The sequence below is a fragment of the Podarcis filfolensis genome (assembly GCF_964270895.1).
Source record: "Podarcis filfolensis genome assembly, chromosome: 8".
Lineage (NCBI taxonomy): Eukaryota > Metazoa > Chordata > Lepidosauria > Squamata > Lacertidae > Podarcis > Podarcis filfolensis.
Genome location: NC_139611.1, coordinates 85,336,707 through 85,360,598, shown reverse-complemented (window position 1 = coordinate 85,360,598; position 23,892 = coordinate 85,336,707). Strand labels below are relative to the sequence as shown.

Genomic DNA, 23,892 nt, shown 5'->3' with positions numbered 1-23,892 from the left:
TGGACGTTAATAATCATTTCACATGTGCAAAAATACATCACCCTTTCTCTGGGCTCTTGGCTTCACGTGTCTTCTCCAAAAAAGATGAGAATAATTCACGGATTAGTTTCAAAAACAACATTATGTGACAAAACGGGGGAGAAAAAAGTCCTTCCTCCTTACCCAGTGGCCTTACTCTGGAGTCCAATGGAGTTCTCTCTACCTCAGAGGAATCCGGACCCATTTCTGGAAACTGATCCTTCCCCTGCAAGAGCAACAAGCAATCAAAACTATTAGATTGTAACTGGAATGGCAAAGGACATACACACTTTAGGGGTATCAAATATCATTCCTCGGATGCTTTCCAAAAAAGGATGGGCAAATTAGTAGAGCATTGGGGGATACTCTCAAGTTTGGAGCCCCCTGGGAGTATCCAGAGGAAAGTCTCTCTCACCTGCTGTTCTGCCTGCTTTCTCTCCTCTGCCTGACTCAGGAGGAAACCTTCGGCCAGGGCCACCGCCTGGGAACTGGTCTCCGCTCCACATTCCCTCACCCAGCTCTCCATCTCTGCTGGAAGGACAGCCAGGAACTGCTCCAAGATCACCAGGTCCAGCATCTCAGCTTTCGTGTGGGTTTCTGGTTTAAGCCACTGATGGCAAAGGTGGTAGAGTCGGTTGCAAACCTCTCGGGGTCCTTTGGCCTCCTGGTAACAAAGCTGCCCAAGCTGCTGGCTCTGCACATCTGAGCGGAGGGTGTCCTCCTCACCCAGGATCCTTTGGACAGACTTTCCCCGGATTCCTCCATGGCTAAGAGTTTGGATGGAATGAAGTCTTGCTGCTTCAGGCCCAGCTGAGTCTTGCTCATCCATCTCTGTCCTCAGGACACCTCTAAGAAATCAAAAGAAGTCCCTGTGTTTTCTGCCAAATTCTGTCTGTCCTAATGAGAGGTTTTAGAAAATCCTAAAAAGCAAATATATTTTTCTGATATACCGGTAAATCTGATACACAGTCAGGTAAATAAAAATATTCCCTGGACAAGCGTGGATGAGTCTTGCTAGGAACCAGGGCTGCACTGCACCACAACTCAGACTGAGCTTTCTTTAAAAAATAAAGGAAGGAAGGAAGTAAGGAAGGAAGGAAGAATGGATGAGTGAGTCATCTGGACACAAGGCAATAGTGGGGGTCCCTCCCACCCCCAAATGTCAGGGCACATTTCTTTCCTGCTTCTACCTCATGTTCCAGCACTTGCAATCCCCCACATTCTCAAGACTCCTGGGGTGGGTCCCTCTTTCTTTATTCTGAGGGCCAGATCTTTACCTGGCCACCCACCTGAGGACCAGAGCTTCACCTGGCCAAAGAACAGGTGGGTGGGACCAAATAGCTTGTGTGTGGGGCCAAAGGACAGTGTTTAAAAAAGAGAGATACAGGATTTACCTTCTTTCTGTGACTGTAATAATTTTATACTCTGCCTAATATTGTGATTTACTGTTTTAATCCGCCACGGGAATTTTGGGTGAACATCAAGTAATTGATTATGCTGATGGGGGGGGGGAGCTTGTCGCAGGAGGAGGGGAGACCCCTATTCCTCTTCACCAGCCAGAATCATCCCTACCTCTTGGCCTCCCTCATCTGAATCTCCTGCCCTTGCTCACTAAGCCCTGTTACCTCTTCAGCTTCAGACACCTCCTCCTTCCTCTGACCACTCATCATTGCCACCAAACCCCTCCCCTGGCCCAGAGCCGCCTTCCCTTGTGGTTTCCCCAGCTGGTTCCCCTCACCATTCCTCTCTGCCCACCCAGTCCATGCAGCTCCCTCCTTGCATCCTTTATTCTGTTATCTCCAGGTTGGGCTGTGCTAACCTTTTGGGTGAAGACAGTCCAGCCTCCTGTTCTCACTGAGGCCAACCTGGGGCCTCTTCTGGGAAGCCCACCAGCAGGGCTGGAGCCCAGGGATAACTCTCTCCCCCTGCACTTCCCAGCAGCTGGCATTCAGAAGCATGGCTGCCTCCAACTGTGGGGCCAGGAGACACCACTAGCCCTCTGCTCCTCCCTGAATTGGCCTCATCCTCTTCTCAAGCCATCTGGCTCGGTGACCATCCCTTCCTCCTGTGGATGGTAGTTCCCAGGGTCTAAGTGTGCATTGTGACAAGGAAGGACTTTGTTTATCGTAGAGGCCAAGGTTTTAGTTCTACCTCCAAATGTGTCCGTCTGGCTGCCACCTGGGTTAATGAACGTGACTGCTTCCTCAATCCCATCAGGGTGCCTTTGCATGCCCTTTTCTTCCTGACTCAGTGACTCCCCCTCCCCAAAGGAGCAAGTGGCGTCTTGATGCAAAGGAAGAAGAGAGTTGCAGACCTCCTGCTACTTGCAGCCTCCCTGGTTTTGCAGAGAGGAAGGGAGGCAGAACCTCTTATCCCTGGCTTGGGGATCCCCTTGCAGGAGCTGAGCAGGCTCCCCATGGACCCGCCCCACTTCTACCCAGTGCACCCTAAGGCAGAAAAGAGAGGAAACTCACTAGGTCCCTGAAGGGAAACTGAGGCAGCTCCTGCAGAGGAGACGAAAGCCACCTTCCCCCTCTTGCAGGGAGGAAGCTGGGAAAGTGGGAGGGGCTTTTGCTCCGGAGGACCTCATCTCCAAGTTATTTTCTGTCTTCTCTAGGAATATTAATCTCAGTTGCTTTTAACCTTTGCAAGGTGGAGCAAACCAAGCTCACATTTTCCCTCTCTGAGGAGCCACGCGAATTGCAGAAATATACCCGAATAAGGCAGGGGAGCTCAGTTGGTAGAACATGAGTCCCTTTGATCTCAGGGTCTTGGGTTCGAGCCCCAGGTTGGGCAAGAGATTCCTGCGCTGCCGCGGGTTCGGCTAGATGACTCTGGGGGTCCCTAAGAAGGATGTCTCCCTTGCCCTCGTGGCTGGCCTTCTGCGCTGTCCTTGGAACCCTTGCAAAGCGGAGCCCCCCAGGCCCCCTTCTCTCTCTTCTTGGGGGACCCTCCTGGCTGCCCTGCCCCCTGGGGACTCCCCCATCTCCCCAACACAACCTAAGCAGAAGAGAAAGAGACTCACCGGATCCCAGAAGGAGCTGAGACAACAGCCCTCCTCCTCCTTGCAGGAAGGGATGGGGGAGAACCTTCTCCCTTGATTTCCGGTCCTCTCTAGGAATCCAGCTCCGCTCCTTTTAACCCTTGGCGCTCCGGGCTCCCCAGCTCCCCCCTCTCTCCCTCTGCAAAGCCGAGGCCCGGGCATGGCCTGCACCCGGAGGGGGGCCTTATTTGGTGGACCCTGAGCTGCTCCCTCCCTCGGAAACAGGAGCAGGAGGAGCACGAAAGGTCCTGCAAGGACATCCTCCTGGCGGGCCTTTTCCTCGCCACCAGCCTGGCTCTCATTTTGATGCCAACAGCACCTTGAAAGGACCGAGACCTGAACTCTGAGGCCAAACACTGCCTTAAAACCGCACCAGCCTCTTCCCAACCCCATTTCCTTCAGCGTTACTCTCTTAGTTTTTCTTCCTAATACAGTGGCTCGGGTTAAGAACTTAATTCGTTCTGGAGGTCCATTCTTAACCTGAGGTACCACTTTAGCTAATGAGGCCTCCCGCTGCCGCTCTGCCATTTCTGTTCTCATCCTGAGGTAAAATTCTTAACCCAAGATACTATTTCCATGTTAGCGGAGGCTGTAACCTGAAGTGTTTGTAACCTGAGGTACCAGTGTAAAGCATTTTCCTTTTAATATTTCCTATTTTCCCAAACAAAGACAACCCTTCTTGTGATATGTGGAAGCTCAAGATAAACTGACATATTACTAGTTGTATCACCATGTAGAACTACTATCCGTTCCGGAAGACATTCAAAAACCCAGGCGCAAAGGAAAAAATGGAAAAATACGCAGCGGAAGATGTTCAACGTCCGAGGCGCGTTCGAAAACAGAAGGAATTATTTCCAGGTTTTCTGCATTCAAAAACCGAAACATTCAGGTTCAAAGATGCGAAAAAACTGAGGTTCCACTGTATATCAAATAAACGTTATTTGTATAGTATCCTTTAGATGTCACTACCTTTCTTCCCCCGCCTCACAATCAGCGAAGGAAATGAGGATGGGAACTTTGTATCTGGGATGCAACATTTTATTGAAACAGTGCAATGAGATTATATTACCTCTTTAACGCATTCCTGCCCTTAGCTCTTCCTTTAATCTTCTTCCATCTTTGAAGGCATACCCTGGAGGACCCTAAAGGAAACAAACTTGTCCATCTCTTGCTCCTAACTCCCTTTGGCGTAAGATGGACCAAGAACTCTGCTTCCTCATGGATACAATTCTTTCCTCTTGGCATACGCCCATTGTGAGTGATCGGAGGACAGCAGAAAGGGAACCCTTGACTTAAGCTTCTCACAGAAGAAAGGAAAGTATTAAGTATGTGAATTGCTCGTGTGATCAGAATTTGCTTCTACATAACCGGTTCGTGACCCAGGGGAGGGAATACTTGAAACAAAAACTCAGAGCCAAGAGAATGAGAGCAATCTCAGCATCCTGCACGGACCTGGTTTATTCAAACTACTGCAAGAGGACAGCCTTGCTAACCTGCTGTTCAGCAGAACGGCTAGTTCGAAAAGGCTGCCTGGAGGCATATTAGAAGAAAGATGATATACACAGCACACAAAGACTCATAAAATGCCACGACACTCTTCCACTTGCATCAAGAAAGGTTACAGGTCATGGGATGTGTGGCTTCATGCGGATATCGTCTCCTCTGAAATTACCTTGCTGTATCCCCGAGTGCCCAGGTCATTTGGGTCTCTTATGTCTCACTTTGCAACCATGCCCATGACAACCAGGACTTGCATGGGACTGTTGACATTTCAATCCCATATCTTACTTCCCCGGTACCAAAAGATGTCAAAGACATTTGAGGAGATATGTGAGTTCTCTGCTATGATTAAATGGGCACAAGATATTGGTCATAACATTATGTTTGCTGACTGGGAACAGTTGTGGACCACCGGTATGAAATTTACGGCATGTAATGCCTTAAGAGAGAATATTATGAAAATGATATACAGGTGGTACATGACACCAGTCAAGCTTGCAAAAATATATCATTTGCCCGATAACAAATGTTGGAAATGTAAAGAAAATGAAGGCACATTCTTTCACCTTTGGTGGACGTGCCCAAAGATTAAGGCTTTCTGGGAGATGATCTATAATGAAATGAAAAAGGTATTTAAATATACCTTCCTGAAGAAACCAGAGGCCTTTCTCCTGGGCATAGTCGGCCAATTGGTGCCAAAGAAGGATAGAACTTTCTTCATGTATGCAACAACAGCAGCAAGAATACTCATTGCAAAGTGTTGGAAGACACAAGATTTACCCACCCTGGAAGAGTGGCAGATGAAGGTGATGGACTATATGGAATTAGCGGAAATGACTGGCAGAATCCGAGACCTGGGAGAAGAGTTGGTGGAAGAAGATTGGAAGAAATTTAAAGACTATCTGCAGAAATACTGTAAAATTAATGAATGTTAAAAATGATGTTGGATTGAAAATAAGTGGCATTAGCAACAAAGTTAATGAGAATATGCAAAAATGAATTGATAATGGATGAAAATATAGAGTTATAATATGTTAAGATATAGAGTTAAGATAAACGAAAGAGGGTAAGGATTTGCTGATTTGATTATTTAAATGGGAATACAAAAAGGGGAGGTGTGAGGAGGTCAAGGAAACAAGCTTATGAGTTTAAAGTTACAAAAAATGGATTTGTTTTTAATTCTTTTTTATCTATCTGTTTTTTGTATTTTGTATTTTTATTTTTTATGTATTTTTGTATCTTTTCTTTTTTTATCTTTTTCTTTTCCTATTTTTTTTTGTATTCTGTAAACCTATGTTTTTGTAAAATTTCAATAAATATTAAAAAAAAAAAGATATGTGAGTTCTCACACGGATGCTAGCTCAACTCCTTCCTCTTTCTCCAAACATCACCTGCCCTTCCAAGGTCAGATAAGGCTGGAAGAGGTAGGCAATATACACATCACAGCTTTACACAGTGCAGGAAGGTGGCATGGGGATTACAAAATGCAGGCATACAAAAATCATGCCTAATACATTCTATCGAAAAGGTTAAATGCAATAAGTACTAGGACACTTCGAACAGAATCAAAATCTATTATATCTAATATTCAACCAACTATCACAAATTTAACCCCAAGTCCTTCCTAGGAAAGTTCAGCATGGACACCCATCTCATCAGTGTCACCAAACCACTCTTATCCCTCACCCCAGGCATGACGCGACAAAAATGTTCAATGAATGAATATATCTTTATTCGCGTCAGCCCCCGGGCATACCAATAGAGCAACAATACAATATACAAAGAATAAAAATAAAAAGTCCGTTATATAAAATACATTGTAGGGTTTTGAGTCAATAGTCAAATAGTGGATCTTATTCTAATTGTCCCAGATTTGCAACCCAATTCAAATTGCAACCTTTGCTGTCTCCTGCTCATTTTGATCTGCCAAGAGAAAGGAAACTCTAAAGATGGTATTAAACACCTTGGCCAAGAACTTGCAAATAACAGTTCTTGGGTACATTGTAGGAATTACTATGGGGCACCAGATGTGGCAAAGAACCCAACTGCAATTCTCACCTCATACAAACTAAGGGCTCCTAAAATTAAATCTGTATACAGCCACTACTATAATTTGCCCCCAATGTGAGTTCTTTGATGGGAAGCGAGACGGGCCCTGTGACTGAAGCTCTTCCCACATTCTTGGCATTAAAATAGTTTTCTTTTGCTGTGAATTCTTTGATGGATCCCGAGTTTGGCCTTCTCAATAAATCTCTTTCCACATTCCAAGCACTGATAGGGTTTCTCCCCTGTATGAATTCTGTGATGGGTTGTGAGATGGGCACTCTGGGTGAATTTCTTTCCACATTCCAAGCACTGATAGGGCTTCTCCCCTGTATGAATTCTTTGATGGACACTGAGAAGGCCTCTTTGAATGAAGCTCTTTCCACATTCGAAACACTGATATGGCTTCTCCCCTGTATGACTTCTTTGATGGGAAGTGAAACTTCTTTTCCAAGTGAAACTCTTTCCACATTCCAAGCACTGATATGGCTTCTCCCCTGTATGAATCCTCTGATGGACACTGAAATAGCGTCTGTCAATGAAGTCCCTGCCACAATCTTGGCACTGATAGGGTTTTTCCCCTCTATGAATTCTCTCATGGGAAGTAAAATTGTTCTTTTTTCTGAAGCTCTTGCCACACTCTTGGCACAGATAGGGTTTTCCCCCTGTATGACTTCTCTCATGGGAAGTTAAAGTGCGCTTTTTTCTGAAGCTTTTGCCACATTCCAAGCACTGATAGGGTTTCTCCCCTGTATGAATTCTGTGATGGATTGTGAGATGGGCACTCTGGGTGAATTTTTTTCCACATTCCAAGCACTGATATGGCTTCTCCCCTGTATGAATTCTTTGATGGACATTGAGCTGGCCTTGGTGACTGAAGCTCTTTCCACATTCCAGGCACTGATAGGGTGTCTCCCCAGTATGAACTGTTTGATGGACAGTGAGCTGGCTTCTTCGAAAGAAGCTCTTGCCACATTCCAAGCACTGATATGGCTTCTCCCCTGTATGAATTCTTTGATGGACAGTGAGCTGGCCTTGGTGACTGAAGCTCTTTCCACATTCCAGGCACTGATAGGGTGTCTCTCCAGTATGAATTGTTTGATGGACAGTGAGCTGGCTTCTTCGAAAGAAGCTCTTGCCACACTCCAAGCAGTGATAAGGTTTCTCCCCTGTATGAATTCTCTGATGGGAATTTAAACTGCCCTTTTGACTGAAGCTCTTTCCACACTCTTGGCACTGATAGGGTTTCTCCCCTGTATGAATTCTCTGATGGACAGTTAGATTGCTTCTCTCCCTGAAGCTCTTGCCACATTCCAAACACTGATAGGGTTCTCCCCCTATATGAATTCTCTGATGGACAGTGAGCTGGCTTCTTCGAAAGAAGCTCTTGCCACACTCCAAGCAGTGATAAGGTTTTTCTCCTCTATGAATTCTCTGATGGGAATTTAAACTGCCCTTTTGAGTGAAGCTCTTTCCACACTCTTGGCACTGATAGGGTTTCTCCCCTGTATGAATTATCTGATGGACAGTGAGCTTGTTTCTCTCCCTGAAGCTCTTTCCACATTCCAAGCAGTGATAGGGTTTCTCACCTGTATGAATTCTCTGATGGGAAGTGAGACTTATTTTCCAAGTGAAAGTCTTTCCACATTGCAAGCAGTGATATGGTTTCCCCCCGGAATGAAGTATGTGATGGAAAGTGAGCTGGGTGCTCTGACTGAAGCTCTTTCCACATTCAAAGCATCGATAAGGTTTCTCCCTCGAATGAATCCTCTGATGGACAGTGAGCTGGCGTCTGTCAATGAATCTTTTTCCACATTCCAAGCAGTGATAAGGTTTCTCCCCTGTATGAATTCTCTGATGGGTCGTTAAACTGCCCTTTTGACTGAAGCTCTTTCCACACTCTTGGCACTGATAGGGTTTCTCCCCTGTATGAATTCTCTGATGGACAGTGAGTTTGTTTTTCTCCCTGAAGCTCTTTCCACATTCCAAGCACTGATAGGGTTTCTTCTCAAGGGGAGTTCTTTGATTTGAAGTGGAATGGGAGCTCTGACTGAAGCTTTCTCTGCACTCTGAATATGGATATGACTTCTCCACTCTGTGGCTTTTGTCGTGGTCTCCCTCGTTCTTCAGCTCCAATTCATCACCACCTGCAACTGAGAGAGAAACAGATTGGAGCCTCAGGAAGCAATGGATCCCCCAATTATAAAGCAGTGCTAATTAATGTTTCTGACCCAAGAAGAAATGAGGGGAATTAGATTTGAGGTCTTCCTCCAGGGTTCATTGCCTGAGATTCAAAAAGCCTGGTTATTTTCTTGGATGGATTTTGTTTGGCCCAATTATGGGATCTGTGCCATCTCCAATGTCACTTGTCTCTTAAGTCAACTAATGACAGAAAGAAGCAAGAACAGAAATGAAAAATCTGACAGAAGCTACTTGAACTTCCTGAATCCCTTAGAAGCCTACATTTGAGAAGGCATTGTGCATTTTAGAGGAGCCTGGGAAAAATACGGAGGGGTATCTTTGTCGGGAATTCAAGCCCATATCAGGAGAAACTGGCAACAATCCCATGCACCCGGCTTGATTCCCTGTTGACCTCCCTGGCTGCATTCCCAGCAAGCGCAGGCAAGGTCTCGATAGGCGATTCTTCTCAAACGTGAGAAGAACACACCCCCTCTTTCCTGCCCCCTGGCAGGAGAAAGAGATAGACAGAAACGTATTTACATGTCTTTATTTCTGTCTTTGCAGCGTTACAAAAAACATGACTGCTCTCTTCAAACTCCAGCAGTGTAGTGACAAACACTTCCTGCACTTCCTGGACAGGAACAAACGGAAGAGCTCATATTACACTCTGAGCTAATTCCGGTGCTTCGCACTGTGAATTGACTGTCCCTCTGTTTCCCACAGGCAGTCCCAACATTCCCATTATGTTTACTTTTCAAGCTAGCACTTTGCAGCTGCATTGCTTCAATATCGTAACAATCTTAACTCCCCCAGAGGCTCTTCAGCTGAGCTCCTTTCCCCCTGCTCAGCAACCTGCGCCTCTGGCAGCCCTGGCCCTATGAGGGGAAGGAGAGGGATCAGCCTTCCTCCTCCTCCTCCTCCTCCTCTGCATCTGGCCAGAGGGTTCTCAGCCCGGCTGGAGTCATGGCTGCTTTCCTGAGGCCCTTCCTGTGCTGCTGCCCCTGGTGAAGGGGCCCTGATGGGAGGCTGTGGGGCTGCAGACAGGCCAGCCCTTCAAGAGCAAAAGGGGAGCCATCTTGGAGGGGGATAAGCATGATGATGATGATCATAATGATAGTAATAATTTTATTATTTATTACCCGCCCATCTGTCTGTGTTTCATGCTTTGAAAAGGCCGAACTGGAGGAAGAATATTCACAGGGAAAGCAGTCAATAGTCATCCATCCAATGTTTTCTGTGGGAGTGTTAGAATCCCAGGGGTGGGGGTGCTGCTGTGGAGCCCCATCGAAAAATCAGAGGTTCCTCCCATAGAGATATATCTTGAATTTCAAAGCAGATAGGATGATCCAAGAGGAAGCCTTACCGAGAGAGTCCAAGATCCCACGATTCTCCTCCATGACTTCCTTGTGCAGAGCTCTCTGCTCAGGATCCAGCAACGCCCACTCCTCGTCTGTGAAATGCACAGCTACATCTTCAAAGCACAATGGACCCTAAAAGAAAAAGGTTGTCCTCTTAGACAACATCAAGGTGAACTGTTACACTTTGCTCTGTTGTCTTCTGCCTCTTAACTGATGTTATGTTTTAATGGGATTCTTCTTCTGCACATTTCATGATGGACACATCCCCATTTGCCACATGGAAGGATCCCCTTCCTTCTTTCCCTGTGTGCTGTTCTTGCCGCGTGGGGAGGACCCTCCTGATGCCCTATAGACAACGTCAAGGTGTGCAGGGGGGGCAATGACCGGGGGATGGGAGGGGGAAAGCCCCATTGTGTGACTGATGGGGTGAATCCTGGCCACTGTTTGGTGTGGTGTGTAAACTGCCTAGAAGCCTATTTTAGCATTCAGCCCTTCTTTCCTTGGCGGTTCCTCCCACCTTTCCTCTGTGTCCTACCTATCCATGACATCCTCTTTCCCCACATGGCTCCTTCCTCCTACCTGCTCTGGTTCCACAGGGGCAGCTTCCCCTTCGCCACCAAGAAAAGATGGACAAACAGGTCTTGCTGGCATCCTTCGGTCTCCTACGAGAGAAAAAGTTAAGTGCATGCTTCACTCAGAAGGAAAACTATAGGTGGGCCTTCCAAAAAGTAAGAGTAGCCACGTAAATGTGGACATTAGTAACCATTTCACATATTAGTTGTGCTAAAATACATCTCCCCTCCTCTGGGCTCTTGGCCCCCTGTGACCTCCACCAAAAGATGAGAATAATTAACAGATTAGTTTCAAAATTCACAACATGTGATAAAACAGGGGAGAAAAAAGTCCTTCCTCCTTACCCAGTGGCCTCTCTCTGGAGTCCAACGGAGTTCTCTCTACCTCAGAAGAATCCAGACCCATTTCTGGAAACTGATCCTTCCCCTGCAAGAGCAACAAGCATTCAAAAGAATTAGATTAGAAATGGAATGGCAAAGGACACAAACATTTTAGGGGTATCAGATATCATTCCTCAGATGCTTTCCAAAAAAAAAGATGGGCAAATAAGTAGAGCATTGGGGGATACTCTCCCTCATGTTTGGAGCCCCTTGGGAGTATCCAGAGGAAAGTCTCTCTCACCTGCTGCTCTGCCTGCTTTCTCTCCTCTGCCTGACTCAGGAGGAAACCTTCAGCCAGGGCCACCGCCTGGGAACTGGTCTCCGCTCCACATTCCCTCACCCAGCTCTCCATCTCTGCAGGAAGGATAGCCAGGAACTGCTCCAAGATCACCAGGTCCAGCATCTCAGCTTTCGTGTGGGTTTCTGGTTTCAGCCACTGGCGGCCAAGGTGGTAGAATCGGTTGCAAACCTCTCGGGGTCCTTTGGCCTCCTGGTAGCAAAGCTGCCCAAGCTGCTGGCTCTGCACATCTGAGCGGAGGGTGTCCTCCTCACCCAGGATCCTTTGGACAGACTTTCCCCAGATTCCTCCATGGCTAAGAGTCTGGATGGAATGGCCTCCTCCCGCTTCAGGCCCAGCTGAGTCTTGCTCATCCATCTCTGTTCTCAGGACACCTCTAAGAAATCGAAAGAAGTCCCTACGTTTTCTGCCAAATTCTGCCTGTCCTAATGAGAGGTTTTAGCAAATCCTAAAAAGCAAATATATTTTTCTGATATACCGGTAAATCTGATACACAGTCAGGTAAATAAAAATATTCCCTGGACAAGCGTGGATGAGTCTTGCTAGGAACCAGGGCTGCACTGCACCACAACTCAGACTGAGCTTTCTTTAAAAAATAAAGGAAGGAAGGAAGGAAGTAAGGAAGAATGGATGAGTGAGTCATCTGGACACAAGGCAATAGTGGGGGTCCCTCCCAGCCCCAAATGTCAGGGCACATTTATTTCCTGATTCTGCCTCATGTTCCAGCACTTGCAATCTCCCACATTCTCAAGACTCCTGGGGTGGGTCCCTCTTTCTTTATTCTGAGGGCCAGATCTTTACCTGGCTACCCAGCTGAGGACCAGAGCTTCACCTGGCCAAAGAACAGGTGGGTGGGACCAAATAACTTGTGTGGGGGGCCAAAGGACATTGTTTAAAAAAGAGAGATACAGGATTTGCCTTCTTTCTGTGATTGTAATAATTTTATAGTCTGCCTAATATTGTGATTTCCCCTTCATGGATCACTGCCTTGCCGTGGCGAAGGGGCTTGAAGAACTCAGAGAAGCTATGAACTATGCCGAGCAGGGCACCCAAGATGAACAGGTCATAGTGGAGAGTTTTGACCAAACGTGATCCACCTGGAGGAGGAACCGGCAAGCCACTCCAGTATCCCTGCCAAGAAAACTCCATGGACAAAGACAACAGGCATATAAAAGTTATGACGCTGGAAGATGAGCCCCTCAGGTCGGAAGGCGTCCAACATGCTACTGGGGAAGAGTGGAGGACAAGTACAAGTAGATCCAGAGCTGATGAAGCGGCTGGGCTAAAGCCGAAAGGACGTTCAGTTGCGGATATGCCTGGAAGCGAAAGGAAAGTCCAATGCTGTAAAGAAAAATATTGCATGGGAACCTGGAACGTAAGAACCATGAATCTGGGTAAGTTGGATGTGGTCAAAAATGAGATGGCAAGAATAAATATTGACATCCTGGGCATCAGTGAACTAAAATAGACAGGAATGGGCGAATTCAGTTCGGATGACCATCATATCTACTACTGTGGGCAAGAAACCCGGAAAAGAAATGGAGTGGCCCTCATAGTCAACAAAAGAGTGGTGAAAGCAGTACTGGGATGCAATCTCAAAAATGATAGAATGATCTCGATACGAATCCAAGGCAGACCTTTTAACATAACAGTAATCCAAGTTTATGCACCAACTACTGGTGCTGAAGAAACTGAAATTGACCAGTTTTATGAAGACTTACAACACCTTATAGAAGCGACACCAAAGAAGGATGTTCTTCTCATTATAGGGGATTGGAATGCTAAAGTAGGGAATCAAGAGATAAAAGGAACAACGGGCAAGTTTGGCCTTGGAGAGCAAAATGAAGCAGGGCAAAGGCTAATAGAGTTCTGTCAAGAGAACAAGCTGGTCATCACAAACACGCTTTTCCAACAACACAAGAGACGACTCTACACGTGGACATCACCAGATGGGCAGCATCGAAATCAGATTGATTATATTCTCTGCAGCCAAAGATGGAGAAGCTCAATACAGTCAGCAAAAACAAGACCTGGAGCTGACTGTGGCTCGGATCATCAGCTTCTTATAGCAAAATTCAAGCTTAAACTGAAGAAAGTAGGAAAAACCACTGGGCCGGTAAGATACAATCTAAATCAAATCCCTTATGAATACACAGTGGAAGTGAGGAACAGGTTTAAGGATTTAGATTTGCTAGACAGAGTGCCTGAAGAACTATGGATGGAGGCTCGCAACATTATACAGGAGGCAGCAATGAAAACCATCCCAATGAAAAGGAAATGCAAGAAAGCAAAGTGGCTGTCCAATGAGGCCTTACAAATAGCGGGGGAGAGAAGGCAAGCAAAATGCGAGGGAGATAGAGAAAGATACAGGAAATTGAATGCAGATTTCCAAAAAATAGCAAGGAGAGATAAGAAGGCCTTCTTAAACGAGCAATGCAAAGAAATAGAGGAAAACAACAGAATGGGAAGAACCAGAGATCTGTTCAAGAAAATTGGAGATATGAAAGGAACATTTCGTTCAAAGATTGCCATAATAAAGGACAAAAGTGGTAAGGACCTAACAGAAGCAGAAGACATCAAGAAGAGGTGGCAAGAATACACAGAGGAATTATACCAGAAAGAAATGGATGCCTCGTACACCCCAGGTAGTGGGGTTGCTGACATTGAGCCAGACATCCTGGAGAGTGAAGTCAAATGGGCCTTAGAAAGCACTGCAAATAACAAGGCCAGTGGAAGTGATGGTATTCCAGCTGAACTATTTAAAATTTTAAAAGATGATGCTGTTAAGGTGCTACACTCAATATGCCAGCAAGTTTGGAAAACTCAGCAGTGGCCAGAGGATTGGAGAAGATCAGTCTACATCCCAATCCCAAAGAAGGGCAGTGCTAAAGAATGCTCCAACTACCGCACAATTGCACTCATTTCACACGCTAGCAAGGTTATGCTTAAAATTCTACAAGGAAGGCTCAAGCAGTATGTGGACCGAGAACTCCCAGAAGTGCAAGCTGGATTTAGAAGAGGCAGAGGAACCAGAGACCAAATTGCAAACATGCGCTGGATTATGGAGAAAGCCAGAGAGTTCCAGAAAGACATCTACTTCTGCTTCATTGACTATGCAAAAGCCTTTGACTGTGTCGACCACAGCAAACTATGGGACGTTCTTAAAGAAATGGGAGTGCCTGATCACCTCATCTGTCTCCTGAGAAATCTCTATGTGGGACAAGAAGCTACAGTTAGAACTGGATATGGAACAACTAATTGGTTCAAAATTGGGAAAGGAGTACGACAAGGCTGTATATTGTCTCCCTGGTTATTTAACTTATATGCAGAATTCATCATGCGAAAGGCTGGGCTGGATGAATCCCTAGCCGGAATTAAGATTGCTGGAAGAAATATCAACAACCTCAGATATGCAGATGACACAACCTTGATGGCAGAAAGTGAGGAGGAATTAAAGAACCTTTTATTGAGGGTAAAAGAGGAGAGCGCAAAATATGGTCTGAAGCTCAACATCAAAAAAACGAAGATCATGGCCACTGGTCCCATCACCTCCTGGCAAATAGAAGGAGAAGAAATGGAGGCAGTGAGAGATTTTACTTTCTTGGGCTCCATGATCACTGCAGATGGTGACAGCAGCCATGAAATTAAGAGACGCCTGCTTCTTGGGAGGAAAGCAATGACCAACCTAGACAGCATCTTAAAAAGTAGAGACATCACCTTGCCAACAAAGGTCCGTATAATAAAAGCTATGGTTTTCCCAGTAGTGATGTATGGAAGTGAGAGCTGGACCATAAAGAAGGCTGATCGTCGAAGAATTGATGCTTTTGAATTATGGTGCTGGAGGAGACTCTTAAGAGTCCCATGGACTGCAAGAAGATCAAACGTATCCATTCTTAAGGAAATCAGCCCTGAGTGCTCACTGGAAGGACAGATCGTGAAGCTGAGGCTCCAATACTTTGGCCACCTCATGAGAAGAGAAGACTCCCTGGAAAAGACCCTGATGTTGGGAAAGATGGAGGGCACAAGGAGAAGGGGACGACAGAGGACGAGATGGTTGGATAGTGTCTTCGAAGCTACAAACATGAGTCTGACTACACTGCGGGAGGCAGTGGAAGACAGAAGTGCCTGGCGTGCTCTGGTCCATGGGGTCACGAAGAGTCGGACACGACTAAACGACTAAACAACAAACAACAACAATATTGTGATTTACTGTTTTAATCCGCCATGGGAATTTTGGGTGAACATCAAGTAACTGATTATGATGATATGGGGGGGAGCTTGTCACAGGAGGAGGGGAGACCCCTATTCCTCTTCACCAGCCAGAATCATCCCTACCTTTTGGCCTCCCTCATCCGAATCTCCTGCCTCTGGATCTAGATTGCTCTCTGCCACAGATTCCCCTCGCTCACTAAGCCCCGTTACCTCTTCAGACACCTCCTCCTCCCTCTGACCACTCTTCATAGCCCCCAAACCCCTCCCCTGGCCCAGAGTCACCTTCCCTTGCGGGTTCCCCAGCTGGTTCCCTTCACCATTACTCTCTGCCCACCCAGTCCATGCAGCTCCCTCCTTGCATCCTTTATTCTGTTATCTCCAGGTTGGGCTGTGCTAACCTTTTGGGTGAAGACAGTCCAGCCTCCTGTTCTCACTGAGGCCAACCTGGCGCCTCTTCTGGGAAGCCCACCAGCAGGGCTGGAGCCCAGGGATAACTCTCTCCCCCTGCACTTCCCAGCAGCTGGCATTCAGAAGCATGGCTGCCTCCAACTGTGGGGCCAGGAGACACCACTAGCCCTCTGCTCCTCCCTGAATTCGCCCCATTCTCTTCTCAAGCCATCTGGCTCGGTGGCCATCCCTTTCTCCTGTGGATGGTAGTTCCATGGGTCTAAGTGTGCATTGTGACAAGGAAGGACTTTGTTTATCATAGAGGCCAAGGTTTTAGTTCTACCTCCAAATGTGTCCATCTGGCAGCCACCTGGGTTAATGAACGTGACTGTTTCCTCAATCCCATCGGGGTTCCTTTGCATGCCCTTTTCTTCCTGACTCAGTGACTCCCCCTCCCCAAAGGAGCATGCGGCGTCTTGATGCAAAGGAAGAAGAGAGTTGCAGACCTCCTGCTACTTGCAGCCTCCCAGGTTTTGCAGAGAGGAAGGGGGGCAGAACCACCTATCCCTGGCTTGGGGATCCCCTTGCAGGAGCTGAGCAGGCTCCCCATGGACCCGCCCCACATCTCCCCAATGCACCCTAAGGCAGAAAAGAGAGGAAACTCACCAGGTCCCTGAAGGGAAACTGAGGCAGCTCCTGCAGAGGAGACGAAAGCCACCTTCCCCCTCCTGCAGGGAGGAAGCTAGGAAAGTGGGAAAGGCTATTTTGGGATGTTTTGCTCGGGAGGACCGCATCCCCACTTATTTCCAGTCCTCTCTAGGAATGCATCTCAGTGCCTTTTAACCCTTGCAAGGTGGAGCACACCAAGCTCACATTCGCTCTCTCTCTCCCTCCCTGAGGAGCCCAGGAGGAGCCACGCGAATTGCAGAAAGAAATCTGAATAAGGCAGTTTGTAGTGTTAACGGAAAAAACCTGCGACAGTAGAACATGAGTCTCCCTGATCTCAGGGTCTTGGGTTCGAGCCCCAGGTTGGGCAAGAGATTCCTGCGCTGCCGCGGGTTCGGCTAGATGACTCTGGGGGTCCCTAAGAAGGATGTCTCCCTGGCTCCCGTGGCTGGCCTTCTGCGCTGCTCCTTGGGAGCTTCCCAGGCTCCCTTCTCTCTCTTCCTGGGGGACCCTCCTGGCTGCCCTGCCCCCTGGGGACTCCCCCATCTCCCCAACACAACCTAAGCAGAAGAGAAAGAGACTCACCGGATCCCAGAAGGAGCTGAGACAACAGCCCTCCTCCTCTTTGCAGGGATGGGAGAGAACCTTCTCCCTTGATTTCCGGTCCTCTCTAGGAATCCAGCCCAGCTCCTTTTAACCCTTGGCGCCCCGGGCGACCCCAGCTCCCCCCTCTCCCCCCCTGCAAAGCCGGCATGGCCTGCACTCGGAGGGGGGCCTTATTTGGGGGACCCTCTGGACTGGCCTCTGAGCTGCTCCCTCCCTTGGAAACAGGAGCAGGAGGAGCACGAAAGGTCCTGCAAGGACATCCTGCTGGCGGGCCTTTTCCTCGCCACCAGCCTGGCTCTCATTTTGATGCCAAGAGCACCTTGAAAGGACCGAGACCTTAAAAGCGCACCAGCCTCTTCCCAACCCCATTTCCTTCGGCGTTACTCTCTTAGTTTTTCTTGCTAATATAGTGGTACCTCGGGTTACGAACTTAGATTTAGATTTAGATTTTAGATTTAGATAAATTTATTGTCATTGTCCGTATATACACAGTATACACAACAACGAAAATCAAACACCCCCCCAAAGACCGGGTTCACATACACATTTACACGTATCTCCAACACTCTCATCCTATTCAGACATAATCTATAAAACATAACATAATCCAGAATATAACATAACCTATTTAAAGGCATAACATAACCTAAAACCTATCTCATTCCTTCCTACTCCCTGCTTGCTATTTCTTGCAACTGGCCCTGAGATCATTATTTAGTGCAATCAGAGCTCTTGGATAGAAACTATTCAGAAGGCGTGTGGTTCGTGTTTTCATTGTCCTATATCTTCTGCCCGAAGGCAACAGTTCAAAGAAGTTGTGAGCAGGATGGGTGGGATCTCTCAGGATATTGTGTGACTTCTTCAAAGTGCGAGACGTGAAGATCTCATCCAGGGTTGGTAGTTGGAGCCCAATAACATTCTGGGCAATTTTAATTATTCTCTGTAAAGCTTTTTTATCCGTTTCGGAGCTGCTCCCATACCACGATAATACACTATAGGTTAAGACACTCTCGATGGTACTGTGATAATAGGACAGAAGTAGGTGCTGAGATAGATTCAGTCCCCTGAGCATTCTCAGGAAATACAACCTCCCCTGCACCTTCCTCACAACCATATTAATATTTGCAGTCCATGAGAGGTCCTCAGAGATATAAATGCCCAGGTATTTAAAACTACCAACCCTCTCCACCTCCTCGCCATTTATGTACAATGGTAAAAATACACTTTTCTTTCTCCTAAAGTCAATTATGAGTTCTTTGGTTTTTTTGGTGTTAAGCATAAGATTGTTTTCTTTACACCATTGAATTAACCCCTGTACTTCTTTCCTATAAGCAGTCTCATTGTTCTCACTAATGAGCCCCACCACGAACTTAATTCGTTCTGGAGGTCCGTTCTTAACCTGAGGTACCACTTTAGCTAATGGAGTCTCCCGCTGCCACCCTGCGATTTCTGTTCTCATCCTGAGGTAAAGTTCTTAACCCGAGGTACTACTTCTACGTTAGTGGAGTCTGTAACCTGAGGTGTTTGTAACCTGAGGTACCACAGCAAGGCATTTTCCTTTTAATATTTCCTATTTTCCCAAATAAAGACAACCCTTCTTGTGATATGTGGAAGCTCTAGGTAAACTTACCTATAACTATTTGTATCACCTTGTAGAACTACAATCCGTTCCGGAAGACATTTGAAAACTCAAGCGCAAAGGAAAAAATGGAAAAACACGTAGCGGAAGCTGTTCAATGTCCGAGGCGCCTTCGAAAACAGAAGCAATTACTTCCAGGTTTTCGGCATTCGAAAACCGAAACATTCTGGTTCAAAGATGCTAAAAAACTGAGATTCCACTGTATATCAAATAAACTTCATTTGTCTAATATCCTTTAGATGTCACTACCTTTCTTCCCCCGCCTCACAATCAGCGACGGAAATGAGGATGGAAACTTTGTACGTGGGATGCAACATTTTATTGAAACAATGCAATGAGATTCTATTCCCTCTTAAATGCATTTCTGCCCTTAGCTCTTCCCTTCATCTCCTTTCTTCCATCTTTGAAGGGATACCCTGGAGGACCCTAAAGCAAACAAACGTGTCCATCTCTTGCTCCCTTTGGCGTAAGACGAACCAAGAACTCTTCTTCCTCATGGATACGATTCTTTCCTCTTGGCATACGCCCATTGTGAGTGATCGGAGGACAGCAGAAAGGGAATCATTGACTTAAGCTTCTCACAGAAGAAAGGAAAGTATTAAGTATGTGAATTGCTCATGTGATCTTTTTTTAAAGGATATTTATTGAAATTTTCAAAAAATAAAGAAAAAACAAAAAAAAAACAGGAAAAAAACACACATATAATTTGCATTCCTTACTTTCAATAACATATTTCCCAGACTTCCCCACACCTCCCCTTCTTGTATTCCAGATCAATTTTTTTCGTTCAGCAAGTTCTTAACCCCAAATTTTACCTTATTATATTTACTTCATTTTAATTAACCAATTTTAACCTAAACCTCAGTCTTTATACGTCAGTACTTATTCTTAATATCTTTTTCTAAGATCGACCCCAATTCCCTTTCACGAGTTCCCCATTTTGATATAAGTAGCAAAACAAAATACAAAAAGAAAACAAAGTATAATTGTACACCCTTTGGATTCCCAAAGCCCCACTCCCCGCCTTTCCCGGTTTCGGGCTCCAACAAATGTCCATCAGTCTATCTGCTGTCAGCCTGGTGACCTCACATCCGAGGCTCTTAATTCTCTCTCAATTCCTCTCTGCCGGTTTTTTTGATAGTCCTTTATATTAAACACCAAATCTCGGAGAAGCTCTGTCCCAATAAGGTCCATATTTCTTCCAGCCAGACCTCCATATTTAAAAGTGTAGTCCAAATCTTGTTTCTTACTTCTTTTAAGTCCAAATGTCCCAGAAACTCCAGCTTCCACTTTAGTCAGGTTTGTAATCCATAAGTCTTCAGATCTCCACATGAGGAGATCTCTCCATTCCTCATTCTTCCATTCAAACCAGATTTTCATAATCTCATTCTTCTTTTCCTTTATATCCATCTTAGCAGGCCTCTGGCTCTCCTTAATCATCTGCGGCATTATAGCTCCTCCTTCCTTTCCCTCTAAATCGTCATATATCTCTTTCCCCACTTTCTCAAATTTCTCAGATTTCTTTTCTTGTTCAGCTGCAAAGATTTTTAGCTCAGTTACAAAAACTTTTTGTTCAGATACAAAGACTTGAGTCAAGTCCCTTCCAGTTTCAGCAAGTTTATTTACTGTTTCATTCAATATTGTAACATTTGTAGCCAAAACATTGCTTTGTTCTTGTAACTTTCCCAGGAGAAGAAAAGTCCTCTCCAGGTCAGTCAGTATTTTTCCATTTGCAGCCATTCTTGTAATGTCCCAGAGCCCCCTCTAGAGGAGTTCTGGTTACTTAGTATTCCTTCCAGTTCCAATCCAAAAGTCAAATTAACTTTTTCTCTTTGTTTTCAACAATTTATTACCTGAATGTAACAAATATAACCAGCAAAGGCAACAGAACAAAGCTCTCTTTTCCCCCAGCTTTGACAGCTAGTTTGACAGCTGTCAAAATCTTCTGTGTCTCTTCAACATGCTCTCTCACGGATCGCTCCAAGGTCCTGGGGGGGGGGGTGACGGTTCCACTCTCAAAATTAATTCTTATCCTCCAGCAAATTCACTTATACTGCCAAAATGTGAAATTAATTACTTTTATCCTCTCAAGAAGAAGGTGTTCTCTCAACCTTACTTATCTAGTCCTTGCTTTAAGATGTTTACAAGACGGGGAGACGGACTTCCTCTTTGCGCCTTCCCCGCTCGTGCCAAATCCAAAAAAGAAATTTTAAATCCAATTTCCGTATTACTCACGGGTTGTTACTTTTAGTCCAAATGTTCAAAGGAAGAAGTCAGCGCTCTCCGACCATGGCATGCGGCTTCGCTCCGTAGGGGAAGCAATTGACTCACAGCACCGCACCGCTCCCTGGCCCCCGTTCCGAAGCCTTTAAAAAGGCTCCTTCGCGGGTCGGGGGGCGCAAATGGTGCCCGCCGAGTCACCAAATCCACAGGCTTCAGCGCCTGTGGTTTCTGAGGGTCCCCGCGTCGCCAGGACCCGTCCCCTACTGAGCAGATTCCCTCCGGAGCTCGGAGGGAATCCGCCATTAGTCGATCGCGCTAACCCGGAAGTCTCGTGAATTGCTCATGTGATCAGAATTTGCTTCTACATCACTGGTTCGTGACCCAGGGGAGGGAATACTTGAAACAAAAACTCAGAACCAATAGAATGAGAGCAATCTCAGCATCCTGCAGGGAGCTAGTTTATTCAAACTATTTCAATAGGACAGCCTGGCTAACCAGTTGTTCAGCAGAACGGCTAGTTCGAAAAGGCTGCCAGGAGGCATATTAGAAGAAAGGTTATATACAAAGCACACAAAGACTCATAAAATGCCACAACACTCTTCCACTTGCATCAAGAAAGGTTACAGGTCATGGGATGCGTGGCTTCATGCGGATATCGACTCCTCTGAAATTACCTTGCGGTGGGTGTCCCAGAGTGACCAGGTCATTTGGGTCGCATATGTCTCACTCTGACACCATGCCCATGGCAACCAGGACTTGCATGGGACTGTTGACATTTCAATCCCATATCTGACTTCCCTGGTACCAAAAGATGTGAAAACCTTTGGGGAGATATGTGAGTTCTCACACGGATGCTAGTTCAACTCCTTCCTCTTTCTCTAAACATCACCTGCCCTTCTAGGGTCAGATAAGGCTAGAAGAGGTAGGCAATATACACATCACAGCTTTACACAGTGCAGGAGGGTGGCATGGGGATTACAAAATGCAGGCATACAAAAATCATGCCTAATACATTCTATCAAAAAGGTTAAATGCAATAAGTACTAGGACACTTCGAACAGAATCAAAATCTATAATATCTAATATTCAATCAACTATCACAAATTTTACCCCATGTCCTTCCGAGGAAAGTTCAGCGTGGACAGCCATCTCATCAGTGTCACCAAATCACTCTTATCCCTCACCCCAGGCATGACGCGAAGAAAATGTTCAATGAATGAATAAATCTTTCTTTGCGTCAGCCCCTGGGCATACCAATAAAACAACAATACGATATACAAAGAATAAAAATTAAAAGTCCGTTATATTAAATGCACTGTAGGGTTTTGAGTCAATAGTCAAATACTGCCTCTTATTCTAATTGTCCCAGCTTTGCAACCCAATTCAAATTGCAACCTTTGACGTCTCCTGCTCATTTTGATCTGCCAAGAGAAAGGAAACTGTGAAGAAGGCATTAAACACCTTGGCCAAGAACTTGAAAGTCACAGTTCTTGGGTATGTTGTAGGAATTACTACGGGGCACCAGATGTGGCAAAGAACCCAACTGCAATTCTCACCTCATACAAACTAAGGGCTCCTAAAATTAAATCTGTATACAGCCACTACTATAATTTGCCATCAATGTGAGTTCTTTGATGGGAAGCGAGACGGGCCCTGTGACTGAAGCTCTTCCCACATTCTTGGCATTAAAATAGTTTTCTTTTGCTGTGAATTCTTTGATGGATCCTGAGTTTGGCCTCCACAATAAATCTATTTCCACATTCCAAGCACTGATAGGGTTTCTCCCCTGTATGAATTCTGTGATGGATTGTGAGATGGGAGCTCTGGGTGAATTTCTTTCCACATTCCAAGCACTGATATGGCTTCTCCCCTGTATGAATTCTTTGATGGACATTGAGCTGGCCTTGGTGACTGAAGCTCTTTCCACATTCCAAGCACTGATAGGGTGTCTCCCCTGTATGAATTCTGTGATGGATTGTGAGATTGGAGCTCTGGGTGAATTTCTTTCCACATTCCAAGCACTGATATGGCTTCTCCCCTGTATGAATTCTTTGATGGACATTGAGCTGGCCTTGGTGACTGAAGCTCTTTCCACATTCCAAGCACTGATAGGGTGTCTCCCCTGTATGAATTTTTTGATGGGCCATGAGTTGGCCTCTTCGAGAGAAGCTCTTGCCACATTCCAAGCACTGATATGGTTTTTCCCCTGTATGAATTCTCTGATGGGAATTTAAACTGCCCTTTTGACTGAAGCTCTTTCCACACTCTTGGCACTGATAGGGTTTCTCCCCTGTATGAATTCTCTGATGGACAGTTAGATTGCTTCTCTCCCGGAAGCTCTTGCCACATTCCAAACACTGATAGGGTTCTCCCCCTATATGAATTCTCTGATGGACAGTGAGCTGGCGTCTTCGAAAGAAGCTCTTGCCACACTCCAAGCAGTGATAAGGTTTTTCTCCTCTATGAATTATCTGATGGGAATTTAAACGGCCCTTTTGAGTGAAGCTCTTTCCACACTCTTGGCACTGATAAGGTTTCTCCCCTGTATGAATTATCTGATGGACAGTGAGCTTGTTTCTCTCCCTGAAGCTCTTTCCACATTCCAAGCAGTGATAGGGTTTCTCACCTGTATGAATTCTCTGATGGGAAGTGAGACTTATTTTCCAAGTGAAAGTCTTTCCACATTGCAAGCAGTGATATGGTTTCCCCCCGGAATGAAGTATGTGATGGAAAGTGAGCTGGGTGCTCTGACTGAAGCTCCTTCC

At 45.9% G+C, this 23,892-nt stretch overlaps 2 protein-coding genes and 1 long non-coding RNA gene across 12 annotated transcripts in view; 1 reads left to right on the top strand and 2 right to left on the bottom strand.

Annotated features, from left to right (window-relative positions):
* Window positions 1-16,841, bottom strand: part of LOC310768582 (uncharacterized protein) — a 22,769-nt gene extending 5,928 nt beyond the window's left edge. For 2 of the 9 annotated variants that reach the window (XM_083626948.1, XM_083626950.1), the window contains exons 1-3: window positions 2,493-3,193; window positions 434-1,076; window positions 163-244 (exon numbers count right to left, since the gene is read on the bottom strand). In XM_083626948.1, coding sequence (XP_083483074.1) covers window positions 163-244; window positions 434-847 — 496 coding nt within the window. In that variant the 5' untranslated portion in view covers window positions 848-1,076; window positions 2,493-3,193. Of the gene's footprint in view, window positions 1-162; window positions 245-433; window positions 1,277-1,307; window positions 1,416-2,492; window positions 3,255-16,782 lie in introns of those variants that run through there. The other 7 variants (XM_083626946.1, XM_083626943.1, XM_083626949.1 and 4 more) reach the window with 7 other exon arrangements.
* LOC310769172 lies at window positions 3,541-23,892 on the top strand. Its single transcript, XR_014551483.1, has 4 exons — window positions 3,541-3,678; window positions 18,786-19,510; window positions 21,455-23,240; window positions 23,661-23,892. It is a non-coding gene; the product is annotated as an uncharacterized lncRNA (long non-coding RNA).
* On the bottom strand, window positions 4,485-17,288 carry LOC310768583 (uncharacterized protein). 2 transcript variants are annotated; one of them, XM_083626953.1, is made up of 7 exons: window positions 17,245-17,288; window positions 11,338-11,842; window positions 11,061-11,142; window positions 10,723-10,805; window positions 10,149-10,275; window positions 5,911-8,757; window positions 4,485-4,903 (listed from the first exon to the last, which is right to left on the bottom strand). In XM_083626953.1, exons 2-6 carry the CDS (start codon window positions 11,749-11,751, stop codon window positions 6,749-6,751), a joined length of 2,715 nt encoding a protein of 904 aa, XP_083483079.1. In that variant the 5' UTR covers window positions 11,752-11,842; window positions 17,245-17,288; the 3' UTR covers window positions 4,485-4,903; window positions 5,911-6,748. The 2 variants fall into 2 exon arrangements, with proteins under 2 accessions (XP_083483079.1, XP_083483078.1); XM_083626952.1 differs by having other exon boundaries at window positions 11,338-11,980; window positions 17,245-17,283.